Consider the following 13,670-nt stretch of genomic DNA (forward strand, 5'->3'; position numbering starts at 1 on the left):
TACCAATAATCTGAACCAATTTTATTAGGGGAAAGGTAATATTGATTTTAGTTCCTCTTAATCTGTGAAAATTTTTCCTTCTCTCTGTATAATTTTTTTGTACATCAACACCCTTATTCATCCAAGAGTCTATACCTTATCAATGTTATTATTCTCATTTCTTGACCTTATATTCTTACACAAAAACTTTTTGAATATTTTGTAAGTGATAATAATTCATAAAAGAATTTGAATTCAATGGACAGCAGCCCATATTGCAGTAAGGTGGGCAATGTGCTACTGATACTTTTTTGTCCTGGTGTTTCATGAAAATAAAATGAAAAAGAGTAGAGAGGACAGTTGAGAGACTGTCAACTCTTATGAGTTGGGAGAGAAGTCAAGAGAGGAAATGATGGGTGAGGTTTTCAGAGGTGATGCTGAAGAGAGCTAATTTCGGCACTACTGAAAATTAGTCCTCATGCCATCTTTAATATGTATGCCTTAGGTCTGCTGCTACTTTGCATTTAAACAAAGTTTTGCAACTTCCAAATCCTTTTATGTATATGTTCTCTTTTTGGCTCTTAACAGTACCATGTTATACAAAGTAGAATAATGAAGTACTGATATTAAATGCCTGCTAATATGTTGTTATATTGTTTTTCCTAATGAAGTTTCTTTATAGATGAAAATTATTTTGCTTGTTCTGAGGAGTTAATAAGAATCAGCTCTGGTTTAAGTTCCAGCTCTAAAACAGAAAAACATATCTTAGATCAGACCTAGTTAATATTTTACTGCATTTACTATGTTGCAAATGACATTCTTCCTGAAGATATAAAATTGAGACACTTCATAATGGTATTTGAGGAGATGTTAATCTTACCTTTGTTTTTGGCTTATAGATATTTGCTTTAGGAACTAAGTAATGGAAAGAGAGAGGGCACAAAGCAAATAACCTTATTTGGAATTACTCCTGCAATGCTACCAAAGTCTTATTTTTCAAATTGGCATAGATTTGTTTTAAGCTGAGAAAATATCTATTGATATTTACTGAAACAGTTCAGCAAAAATCAATATGTTTCTTACGAGATAATGCAAGGAAACACCTGAGGAGTATGTGGAGGAAGTTTTCTGAATTTGGGAAGGAGTGATAGTTGTTATGAACTGAAATAAATCTAGAACTTTAAATAATGATTCCTGTTTCAATATCTTCTACTTGGAACATTGTTTCTTTTTTAAATTGGCCAGAAATGGATGGATCGATTTATAAAAAAATTAACTGAAACATGTAGTGCTTACAGATGTTGCCCTTTCAATTTATGTTTAGGAGTCCTTGGATTATTCATGGCCAAAAACTAAAATACAAATTGGAAAATAGTTTTTTTTCATTTTTATACTTAACAAGTGGTAAAAACAAATTAATTTATAATTTACACTAACTCACATAACCAGTCATTCCTAGAACAAGAAAATTTAACACATCAAGTTTTCATTCCTTTTCCTCTAGGAAACATGTAGTAGTTTAGTAGAAAGATGTTTCTCAGTACCTAAGAGACAGCTAAACAGCCTTAAAATTATGGTCATGTCTTCTCTAAATAGAGTTATCTCTGAAGAGCAGGTTTAGTATGGAGAAGTAAAAGAGTAACAGCAAAAGAGTAATAGCTATTTCTTACGTATTATTCCAGATTTCATTTTCTGATTGAATGGCTATTCCATGAGGAAGGAGGGAAGGAAGGAAGGAGGGGAGGGAAGGAGGAATGGTGGTTGAAAACAAGTCTTGTAAGATTGCATCAATGTTTTGAACTGGTATCACAAAGAATAGACAGAATTGACTTATCATGAAGAAATCAGAACAGGAACCCTAGATAGCATTTCTCTTTATATCTAGTGTGGGCTAATTCTTCATCCACTTTGGAATCTAAGCGGCATAGTTACAAATTCCCCTAGACAACTGCTGCAGTAGGTTATAGGTGTGCATCATAGCAACAGCACTGGTAATGCCCACATGAACAATATCACCCACTGTGCTTCCTTTTTCTGTGAAAATTAAGGAAGCACATTGTAAAAATTCAAATATGATGATTATCCATTTACTGGCTATTTCTTACAGATTATTCCAGATTTCATTTTCTGATTGAATGGTTATTCCATGAGCAAGGAGGGAAGGAAGCTCGGAAGGGAGGGAGGAAGGAACAAAGGTAGGAAGGAAGCGGGGGAAGGAAGGAGGGAGGGAAGGAGGAAGGGTGGTTGAAAACAAGTCTTGTAAGATTGTATCAATGTTTTGAACTGGTATCACAAAGAATAGACAGAATTGACTTACCGTGAAGAAATCATAACAGGAACCCTGGATAGCATTTCTCTTTATATCTAGTGTGGGCAAAACAAACATATTCAGACATTCAGACAGTTAGGTTATGAGTGCCACAGAAACTGTCATCAGTTTATAGAGCCTCAGAAATGAAAGATAAGACAATTGTTGAAGACTATGGGTCACCTGCATAACTGACAAAGTCCTAGAGAACAGCAAGAGACCTTCAGTCAAAAGTCTTCAACAAGTGCTTCACCAGGTAATGAAACAACACTTAAGTAAACCAAAGGTGATCAATATTTGAATTAATTTAACAGCTAATTTGAGGTATGAAAATACTATGCATATAGTGATAAAATCACAGAATTCATAATCCGGATCTTCTAAACCAACAGAAACCATAATATAACATTACAACTGAAAATAACTGAAGAACTTCAGAATAATACAACCGGTGGAATACCTACCATTTACAAAACACTGTGATCCATGGAAGATAAAAGTGAGCTCTATGACGACTAGCAAGAGGTAAAATTGTCATCATAGGGAGACAAGCTGTCATTCATCCTTTTTAACAAGCATGTATTAAACACTTCCTGCATGCCAGAGAGCATCCTAATGTTGAGAATACAGAAGTGAAATATACAAAGTCATTGTTCCCAGAAGCTTAATCTAACAGGGTAAGCCCAATGTAACTGGTAAATAAATAAATACACAATGTATTACTGGGCGTGTTAAGTGTTACAAAGAAAAATAAATAGATTAAGGAGTTGGATAATAACTAAGGCATATTTTAAGTGAAATGATTAAAAGAGCCTTTTTTGAGGAGATAATGCTAAGGACAGACTTGAATGAAATGAAGAAGGGATCTATGGAAAGATGAAGGGGAAGAAAATATCATGAAGAGGAAAGAGGAGCTCTATAGTCCTGGGCAGGCAGGGGGAAGTGTGGTAGGAGAGGACATCAAAGGTATAGACAGGGCAGATAATGGAGCATCCTGTCATTTATCCTAAGTGTGATAGAAGTCTACTGGAGAGTTTTGAGCAGGGGAAGACATGATTTGATCATGATGAGATTGATCTGTTTCCTGACTGGGGAATGCATTTTTAAAAAGAGAAGAGTGGAAGGGGGAAACCAGTTAGATAGTTAATGTAGAAATCAGGGATATAAATAATGGCTTGAGCTAGAAAGGTGGTTGATGGAGCTGCAGTTAAGACAACAGCTGGATATATCTTAGGCATGAAGTTCATTTCTGAGCATGTTAAATCTGAATGAAATTTGTAATGATGATGATATCATATGAGATATTGCTATTCAATCGCTTCACTTCACTTACTTTTCATCCTGAACTCACAGCTAAACTCTGGTTTCCAATTTCCCAAGTTAGGTGGGGTCATGTTACTGGATACTGGTCAATGGAATGAAGGTATAACTGATATACAGTACCTCTAGCCTTAGCTCTTAAAAAAGTTCCATGTGCTTTTCCATCTGCTGGCAGTCTTTCCTCATCTACTATAGATTGCAACAGATCTACTCAAAGACTCCACGAAAAGCAGATGAACCCTATTTCATTCTGGAAATAGCAGTCATAATCATAATGATAAGATAGTAATCATTTTAATAGAGACTATAAGGCTCATGTATCTCAAGTTATTTGATACTTCTGATGGCACTATGAGGAAAGTAGCATCATTATCCTCAATTTTACAGATGAACCTAGTGAGAATCTCTGGTACAGGAAGTTCCTTGCAGTGCAGAAGTTAAGGGTCCTGAGTTGTTACTGCAGTGGCTCGGGCCACTGCTATGGTGTGGGCTGGATTCCTGGCCTGGGAACTTCCACATGCCATGGGTGCAGCAAATAAATAAATAAATAAAAATAAAAACAAAGAATAAGAAAATCTTTGGTAGACAGTTGGTGGATACAGAGTTTAAGTAGTGGAGCACAGTGGCTTAGCATCTTGGACCACAGAATCACATAGATGAGTTCTGATCCTGGCTCTGCTGATTATCAGTAATATGATCATCTGCAAATTCTTCAACTTTTTAAATTCTCATTTTTTTATACCTGTAAAATGAGGACAATAATATCTACATATGTAGTTGTGAGAATGGAATAATTTTTAAGCATGTTATACATAATTTGCCCAATTTGCTTGATAAATAATAGTTGGTGTTATTACTATTGTTTTGTAAGTTGGAGATGCTTTTATTATTATTTTTTTGTCTTTTGTCTTTTCAGGGCCGTACCTGCAGCATATGGAGGTTCCCAGGCTAGGGGTCTAATTGGAGCTACAGATGCTGGCCTATGCCAGAGCCACAGCAGTCTAATTGGAGCTACAGATGCTGGTCTATGCCAGAGCCACAGCAACACCTGATCCAAGCCGTGTCTGCAACCTACACTAGAGCTCACGGCAGCACCAGATCCTCAACCCCCTGAGCCAGGAATTGAACCTGCAACTTCATGGTTCCTAGTTGGATTGTTTTCACTGCGCCATGATGGGAACTCCTGGATATGTTTTCAAAACAAAGTAGTAACTTAGTGATAAGATTTACAATGAAATGGCAGAACTGAGAGGCCATCTGACTATATCCCCTCAAAAAAAAAAAAAAAAAAAAAAAGAAAAAAAGAAAAAAAAAAAGAAAACCTGACCCACAGCAAAGAATCAGGTCAAAACATTACATGGACTTGTAAGAACCAAGGAACCACATACACATATCCCTCCAGCTGTCAACTTAACCCGTTCTTATTTTTGCAACTTGGAAAAGAAAAAAAGATAGTCGTTGTTTGGCTTCTCTGAAAAGAGGACCCTGAGACAAGGATTCAGCTTATTTGGGAGATCTCAGGAAGCAGAAGTAAAGATGAGAAAGGAATAGGAAGAAACCTAATAAAGTGTTAAGTTATTGATCTGGTTACTGCTGAGGGCAAAAGAACACAGTCCCACTGAGGAATGATGTATTCTGCACCATAGGATAATCTATCCGAAAGACAAAGCCTGGGGCACACATCTCTCACCTTATTGGCTGAGAGCTGCAACTCAAGGGTTAATGCCTCCTTCCAAACCCTCCACCTTAGCACTTCCAGAATGCCGTGTTTGGGTGAGTGACCCACTATACTTCACAAAAAGTCCTGAGGCAGGGATGCAGAGAAGGTAGGCAGGAACCTGGAATATAATATGATGGGCATGCAGAGGAGCTACCTACCAAAGCCACAGCTAATGTCAGAATTGCACCAAGGGACAAGTTTTCAGTGGATGTAGAAAATCAGATTCTCCTTAGGATCATCTGTCCATAAGAACTAAACCTTTCATATTCAATACCATAAAGGGGAAAGACAATGAGACTCAGTGAGTTAGATTAAAGAGGAAATTAGTAATTCACTTATATCCAGATTTCTGAATGCCTTGGCACAAGAAATTGGTAGTTGTACCATATCAAAAAAGTTCCTTAATCAAATACATTTTGGAAACCTTGACTTAAAGTGTTCTTTTTTTCTTAAATGCTTCTTAAAAGGCTTTAAGTGTACACGTTTACATACTGTTAAATATGTTTTTTCATTGTTTAAAGTTTCTTTTAACTACTTGTCCTACAATGTTGTGTTAATTTCCACAGTACAGCAAAGTGATATAGTTATACATATACACATATCTATAAAGATTCTTTTCCCATGTAGGTTATCATAGAATATTGAATAGAGTTCCCCACACTATACAGCAGGTCCCCAAGGACCATCCATTCCATATACAGTAGTGTGCATATGCCAATCCCAAACTCCCAAACATCTCTCCCCACCAAAAAGAGTGTTTAAAACAGATATCTTTAGTCTGGAATTTTTCTCATACTTTATTATCAGAATACAGTGAATACTCAAGGGGATATATATCATTTTACATTTTAAATTTTTATTTAAATATTTGTTAACTTTCATGATACACTGTTGGCATTTCCTGAAGAGTGTTTTGGAGAATCTATGTGAGGAAGTATTCAGTAGGAATCTATTGTCTGATAGAATAATAAAGATAACCTTCCTTGTGATGTAGGTGGTAGGAAGTTATGAGAGATTCATAACCAAAATTATCAGGCTTGATAAAGGTGTTCTCCGGAAGTACTGGCCTCAAGAGAGGACACCTTTCTGCTTTGGGATTCATGTTTGACCTGGGTGTGAGAAGAGTAGGGGAGAGGTGCACAAATGCTACTGCTTTACTCAACCTCTCTTTTCTCTTTCACTTGGGATTTAACTGAACATCCAATGGCTCTCAAATTTTGACCTTGCCAGAAGTTCTTGCACTGTGTGGAAATCAAACTGGCCCTTATTCCAGGAATTCAATTCTCTTTACATCAGTTCTTAAATAAATGTAATATGCTTTGAAATGATACAAAATGGGAAAATGAGACAAATTGTAAAAGACAGGAAAACTTTAACAGAGAGTCTGAAGAGGACTTTAAAATGAGACTTAGATTGGGAAATTGAAAATTAATACAATGAAAAATTGAGCAAGATGCTAAGTTACAAATGTCAGGAGAACCTTAGAAATCAGTAAAATTAAAAAGAAATGTGTGTGCAGCAAAGGAATGGGTAGAAACTGTTTACAGCATGGTATGAAAATTCTTTGCCAAGGTTACTCTGACCACTGTGCAAGGAATAACATAATGAGGAACATTTGTGTAACAGGGTACCTTGTTTTAATGATCAAGTTAAAGCAAAAATTTTGATATATAAATATGTTGAACAGTCATATAGCTTAAGTCAATGTGTCCATACATTTGCCAATAACATCAGTTTTGGCAGACAGAATCACTTATAATTTGATTCAACTTAAGTGAGCAACAAAAGTCTAAATTGGCAAGCTAATAATAAGACTAATAATAAGGAGGGAAAAAAAAAGCAGTATTACAAAGCATGATATCTGAAACCTGGTCAAAAAATAGGTGAAGAAGGAACACTGGAAGTCTGAAAATAAAGGAGACATGATATCTGGAAACATTTCAGAGAGGATCAAGATTTTTTAGCATGTTCTAACTAAATGAAAGCCTGTTTATGAAAACCATTGAGGACAAATCTCATCATCATTATTCCTGCCATCTGGAATACTAGTCCTTTCTAGGCTGGCAATGTGCCAGCATCTCTCAGCTTCTGTGCTGCCTTCTCAGCAGCTGTGAGCTTGGCTTCCCACTGCACTCAGAGGTTTCTTTCCCTCTGTCACAGAACTTAACTATTTCTCATTTCTCATTAAACTGTTAACTACTTAAACACAGGCTCTGTGACTTTTTACCTTTTGGACACCTGGCAATCAATAGAGAGTTAAGGCTCTTAGTAGGTACTTAATAAATGATTAGCAATTGAGTGAAAGAATAATGGATGCCCAATTCACTGGTGCCTGGAATTAAAGTTAGACTTTGGGAAACATGTGAGAGATACTAGCCTTTAAAATAGAATTTAATTAAAGAAACCAAAGTCCAAACTTTATTCAGACCAAGGCAGCCAGAATGAGTTTTGTTTTCTTTACTTTATTTCACTTGAAATACCACAAAATGTTTAAAACTAGCACAATTTTAACATAGCTTATTCATCATTTCCATATCTTCTCAAAATTCACACTAGCTACTTTAGAGCTTCAATTGACAATGATCTTTCAATATTTCAATATCTGCTAATTTGTTTTTTAAAATCAGGTGTGTTTCTTTTAATGGCCTTTGATATACTAATAAAAAATTAATCTCTGATAAAAGGTCTTACTGGAAAAGGAGTAACACATAGTGGTTAAGCATGTGGCCTCTAGAGAGACTGTCTGGGTTTGATCCTCGGTCGACCATCTAATGGCTGTTTGATTTTTGTCTAATTACTTAGCCTCTTCATGCCTCTACTTTTTTTACCTGTAAAGCAAAAATGTTAATAATACCTGACACATACAGTTTTTGTAAGAATTAAATGAGGTAATGCATGCGTTGACAGAAATAATCAATAACCAGTCCATAATAAGAATAGAAGGGAGATTTATTCAAGCCAAACTGAGGAGTATAGCCCAGGACCCAGCCTCTCCTATAGCTCTAAGGAATTGTTCCAAAGAAGCATGGTTTTCAGGATGGTCTTCTATCTTGTCAGAACAATGAACATCAAACATGATGGGGTACCTCCCTTCAAAATTAAAAATAAATAAATAAAAAGAAAGTTCAACATGTACACAATGTGTTAATCTGGGCTTGGTGCTTGGGAGGGAGCCTTATATTATAAGGAGTACTAGCGCTGATGTCCCAGAAAGGGAGGCATTTGTCTCTATCTTCAAAACGGACATCCTTACTTCTGGACAGCACAACATTTTTTTCAATGGTTAAAGCAGATGTACAATGTATGTTTAATACAGTGTATGTTTTAGGCTACAAAACAGGCTGTTCTAGTTAGCATAAAGTTTAAGTTGTCCTATATAGGCTAGAATGACTTCCCCATACCTCAATATGTGAAAATTTCTTCCAACACATGGAAAACATTTGATTCTTGCATATGTTAAACATTCAGTAAATATCAGTACTACCTGATTATTGGTATAATTGGGCAATGTCCACCACAGTATTTATTTGCATATATTATATTTATTACCTGGAAAGCCCGCAAACTGGAATATAAAATCTGAAAATTGTTGCTGAGCTGAACTCTCTCCTCAGGGATCTCACAGGCTGGTCCTGTTCTCACATTGGGCCATCATACACATGATCTCTACTTCTTAGTCTAACTTGCTCTATAGTTACAATGCTAAAATCTGAGGAGATACTTTCCCCTAATCTTATTTAAACTCTGAAGTTAGGCTACAAAATACAATGGCTTTACATTTCTCAATTTTTGTTGTGCCTCTAATGATACTTTTTAATTTAACTTATGCTTTAATATATTTTGACCTTCGTGATCTACTGTCAGTTGTGGGAGGAGATAATACACAAAGGGAATTTTGGTCAGAACATAACTGAGTAAGGGTGCAAGGCCAGCCCTCAAATATAGTCCTTCTCTCATTCCTAAACTGGATTCCCCACACCTAACTTGTTTCCTTAACTCTTCCTCAGTCTTACCTGCCTAGAAAAAATGTGAGGCCACTGTTTTGAGGTGCTAGATAATCTTAGCTCAGGGCCTGGCTTACCCCCAGAAACCATCTCATCAGAGTCTGTTCTATCAGGTTACAAGGCCCCTCTGGTAAATGACACTAGAGTCAACACAGCCCAAACAATCTTGGATATGTACAAATTCTGAATACATATACAGCTTAGGCACTGAATTTGAATCCATTCTATATCAAGCATCTTATCATCCATTCTGGTGTCATTTAGAAGCATAATATAATAGGACTAACACATATTTCTGGTATTTGAAACTTGGATCCAAAAAAATTACCTCAGTCACAAAACAGAAATAGAATAAGTCAGTTTTTCTACTGTGATTTTCATTTCCTTATTCCTAAAATGAGATTATTCATTTATTTTTGATCAACTGTACAGATTTCTCATAATAATCAAAGGACACAACATAAAAAAATAATAAAGCTTAAAAATTTACGTCGGCCTAGTAAAGTAGGCAGAAGATCAGTTTTCATGTCAGAGTGACCAGGATTTGTAGTGACATCTGGCCCAGTTTAGGGGGGTGAAACTGAAACCAGGCAAGATTCCAAACCATGGAAGCTTCATTTGTAAAAGGGGAGCTTAAATGATTTCCTCTTGGATTTTCATGATCTTTAAATGAGAAACACTATAAGCACCATACAAAGTTCCTGGAACTTAGAATGCATCCACTAGTGGTGGATTATCTCTTTGTCTCTTCCTCCAAAACAAATTTAACAATTACACAAACATTAAATATATTTTCATTATATAAATATGCCAAGAAATATAGAGGACACATGGCATTTATCTATACAGTGTTTTGATATACCATTTGAAATAATCATCCTTTAAGCTCATTCTTTTCCTTTTAAGTCTTTGTCTTTCCTGGTCACATTCTATGGGCAAAAGAGAAAATCTAATTTCTTTTTTTTTAGTTTTTGTTTTTCTGTAAAGACATTCCAGATAATTCTTTCTCTATTACTCTTTTCAGCTTCTACATTTCCTTTAATTTTGGTATTTTTCTTTGACCCACAGAATAAAGCTTTTCTTCCTGATATTTTAGAGATTGTACCCATAAATTCCCAAGGATCTCTTGTCATATCATTGCTTAAAATTCCTACCTTTCAGTTGCAAAGCACATTTTTTTTTTCTTTCACTCCCTTCATGAGATCTTAATGTTTCCTGTTTCATCTATAGATTCTTGATTCAATAACAGTTCAAGAGAAGGCAACTTTTAGTATTTTATTGAACAAGACTTCCCAAATTTGAAAATGTAAAATGATTTTTCAGAAATAAAATGTTTTTTTTTTCTTATTCAAGGTAGGGATCATATTCTATCTTTCTATGCAATAGGCATTTTTTCCTTTTTTTTTAAAGTTTCAAATATAATAGCATAGACACATGCTGGGTTCTTTAGAAAAGAATCGTGGTATCAATTGATTTATTCTGTGGGTTTTGAAAATATACTTAAGGACATGTATCACAATATATGTGATCGTGTATTCGATATATACAATGTGCTTTTCAAAAACACCTTCTTTGTTTCATAGCTAACCTTGTTAATGTCATGCATATCACACCAGGAATATTCTTTTGTCTCTCAATACGAACCCTTATAACCTTCAGTAGGAGGTAAAATTCCTTGAAAATAAAATACTTAGTAGAAGGTTGTATGCTTTCCTATTCTGCAATCCCTCTCAGTCTCTGAAAAGTTTCATTTAAATGTCTATATTAATGATGTTTATGTGTGGGCGTCTTTTTCAATTTCAGGGCAGCTGAATGAACTTCCTTAAAGGTACTAAAATTCAAGTGCAGCTGAGTTAAGGACATTGGTAAGTATAGTATGAATAGAATTTATGAAAAGGTTTTTACTCAGATTTGGCTTGAAAACTGTTCTTTTGATGTGAGAAGTTTTGTCATGAATCTATGTCCCTACAGACAAAGTTCTCTATGTTCCCACACTGAAATAAGCTAAATGCATTTTATAATGTTATACATGCATATTATACATATTTGGTTCAAACTGCACACAGGGACCATTTGTAATTAATGCTACTTAAAATAAAATGCTTTTATATTTATCCATTGGATCTTCCAGTGATATTTATAGTCACTGGTATTGAGCAGGAACTTTAAAAACCCATGAGTAGAATGTTGATTGGAATTGTACAGATAAACTTACAGATTTAAGAGCAAACACAAACCATGTCTGTGTGCCCTATTTTAATGGAAGTTTTCAGTAATCTATGTAAGAATTATCCATATTTCCTAAGTTCTCATGGAGGTAATAGTCTATTGTATTTCATACGTGAGGTTAACCTAAATCATGGTAAGTTTTGAGTATGCCAGTGCAAAAACAAAATGGTAGATATTTCAAAGATGGGGAATCAATTTATGTAAGACAAATAAAACTTAACTCCAAATGCATTAACATTTACTATACCTTTAAATAAAAGTTATCTTTGGAAACTAAAAGTTAGTCACTGGACATCAGTGAGAGGCCCTAGGACCACACAGAGATAATTAGCTCAAACAAAAGGCTAGGCAGTCACAGTCAACTTGAGTTTCTATATTGCATATACAGCAAACTACTGCTACAGCATGTGATGCATCTCCAGGAGACAGGACCATTCAGAATAACAGGGTTTACTGAATTTTTAAAAAATGATTCAAAAATCCTCTAATCATTTAACAAAAAGATCAGCATTGCCTAGAACCATAAAATAATAACAACATGGGAACTTTCTCCTCATTTGGCTCCTTATGGTCATTTCAGTTGTTAAAATTGAATTTTGAGGACATGCATAAAGCAAATATCATCCTTCCAAGGCACAATATAACTGCAGTTGACATCGGCCAAGGGAATAGCATGATTTCTCTCATTTTTAAGGACCCTTTCATATTGTTTTCCTTATACCTATAGAATAAACACTATTTAAAAAAAACAACTGGACTCTCAGATCAAAACTGGTATAATCTAAGAAACATATCTGTATCTCTATCTTTCTCTATGTATCTATATCTGTCTGTCTGTATATCCATATATATATGTATACACAGAGAGAGAGAGGACACAATTAAACAAAAGCAAATATTGTAATCATGGTTTTAGTTCCGTGGCATATTCAGTCACTTAATCAGCAAAGTGGTAATAAGGTCTGTCTGAAATCAAAGCCTCTGTTAACTAAATTTTGCATCCTTGCATGCTAGCATGCATTTTCAAGATAAAGTGTCTGTGACAAAGCCAGCCTACCTAGTAGGGGTTGATAGAGCTCTCCCAAAACATTTCCATAAACACATACATATCACAGAAGGTCAATAATTTTTCTTATTTTTCTCTGACTCTATGATTACAAAAAATCACTGACCTTAAAAAAATAAAAATCCATACATTTGGGCATAAGGAGCTATAGAATATCAAAACAACATGCTTTGAAGATAAAGATCAATCCAGCTTAATTGTTTGACATTCTTACCCTAGGTTGTACTTTCTATTTGTTATTAAAGGCATGAGCTCTTAGGATGTGATGGTTGGTTTTTCTATTAGTAAAATAACTTTTAATTTGCTAAATAGACCAACTGTTTCTTCTGTAATAATGCATGGCTATAAAAATGAAAAAAGAGTATAATGGTAATAAGATTTTAGTTAATTTAGAAACTAGACAATATTTTTCATATTAATCCCATCCTATATATTAAAACATGCATTTTGTGTTTTTTTTAAGTGAAAATCACTTCCTAAGCAAAAATTCATACAAACTAGGAAAGAATGTGATTTGGTTTTGAATAAAAGATAAAATGAAAATAAACAAATGTCCCCTTCTATTCAAGCAAGCATTGACATTCTGACATTGAACTGAGCGGAGCACTAGCCTTCAAATCAGTACCCTAGATGGTTATAAAGTGTATTTCAAAACAGTTCATCAGGATTTCTCATCAGACATTCCCTGAGAAGCACAAACATCACCTTGTCTCATTTATCTGTATACATTCATTCATTACAAGAGATCTAGAAAGAATGAAAACAAGTGTTGAGAAATTTTAAATGTGCTTTTCCATTTGCCATTAAGAAATTTTTTTAAGTCTATCCATTCAGGAAGCATTATTTTGCCTCATCTATATTTCAGAAGATTTTAAACTTCCTTTAGTTTTCTTAAATGCTTTTGAATATCTCTGAAACATTTCACTGTGAGATGGTATTCTTTTCCTGGGAATGTATCACTTCTCTATCATTTCTATTTTATTTTTGGTCCTGCTTGTTTCCTATAGTGAAGATTTGAAATATCAGTAAGATCTTCATGCACTA

General features: G+C 34.8%; 1 protein-coding gene across 5 annotated transcripts in view; it reads right to left on the bottom strand.

Annotated features, from left to right (window-relative positions):
- The window catches only part of LOC110256428 (uncharacterized), a 1,007,420-nt gene that overhangs the window by 548,587 nt on the left and 445,163 nt on the right, over positions 1–13,670 (bottom strand). For all 5 annotated transcript variants that reach the window (XR_014824871.1, XM_084991378.1, XM_084991380.1 and 2 more), the window contains one exon: positions 2,297–2,343. Coding sequence is in view for 1 of the 5 variants with exons in the window: in XM_084991377.1 (XP_084847503.1) it covers positions 2,297–2,331 (35 nt within the window). In the remaining 4 variants the exon portion in view is untranslated. The remainder of the gene's footprint in view (positions 1–2,296; positions 2,344–13,670) is intronic.

This window comes from Sus scrofa, chromosome 13 (genome assembly GCF_054392235.1).
Source record: "Sus scrofa isolate SSC_HxYL_T2T_F1_AM1 chromosome 13, Sscrofa_HxYL_maternal_Yorkshire_Landrace_v2.0, whole genome shotgun sequence".
Taxonomy (NCBI): Eukaryota; Metazoa; Chordata; class Mammalia; order Artiodactyla; family Suidae; genus Sus; species Sus scrofa.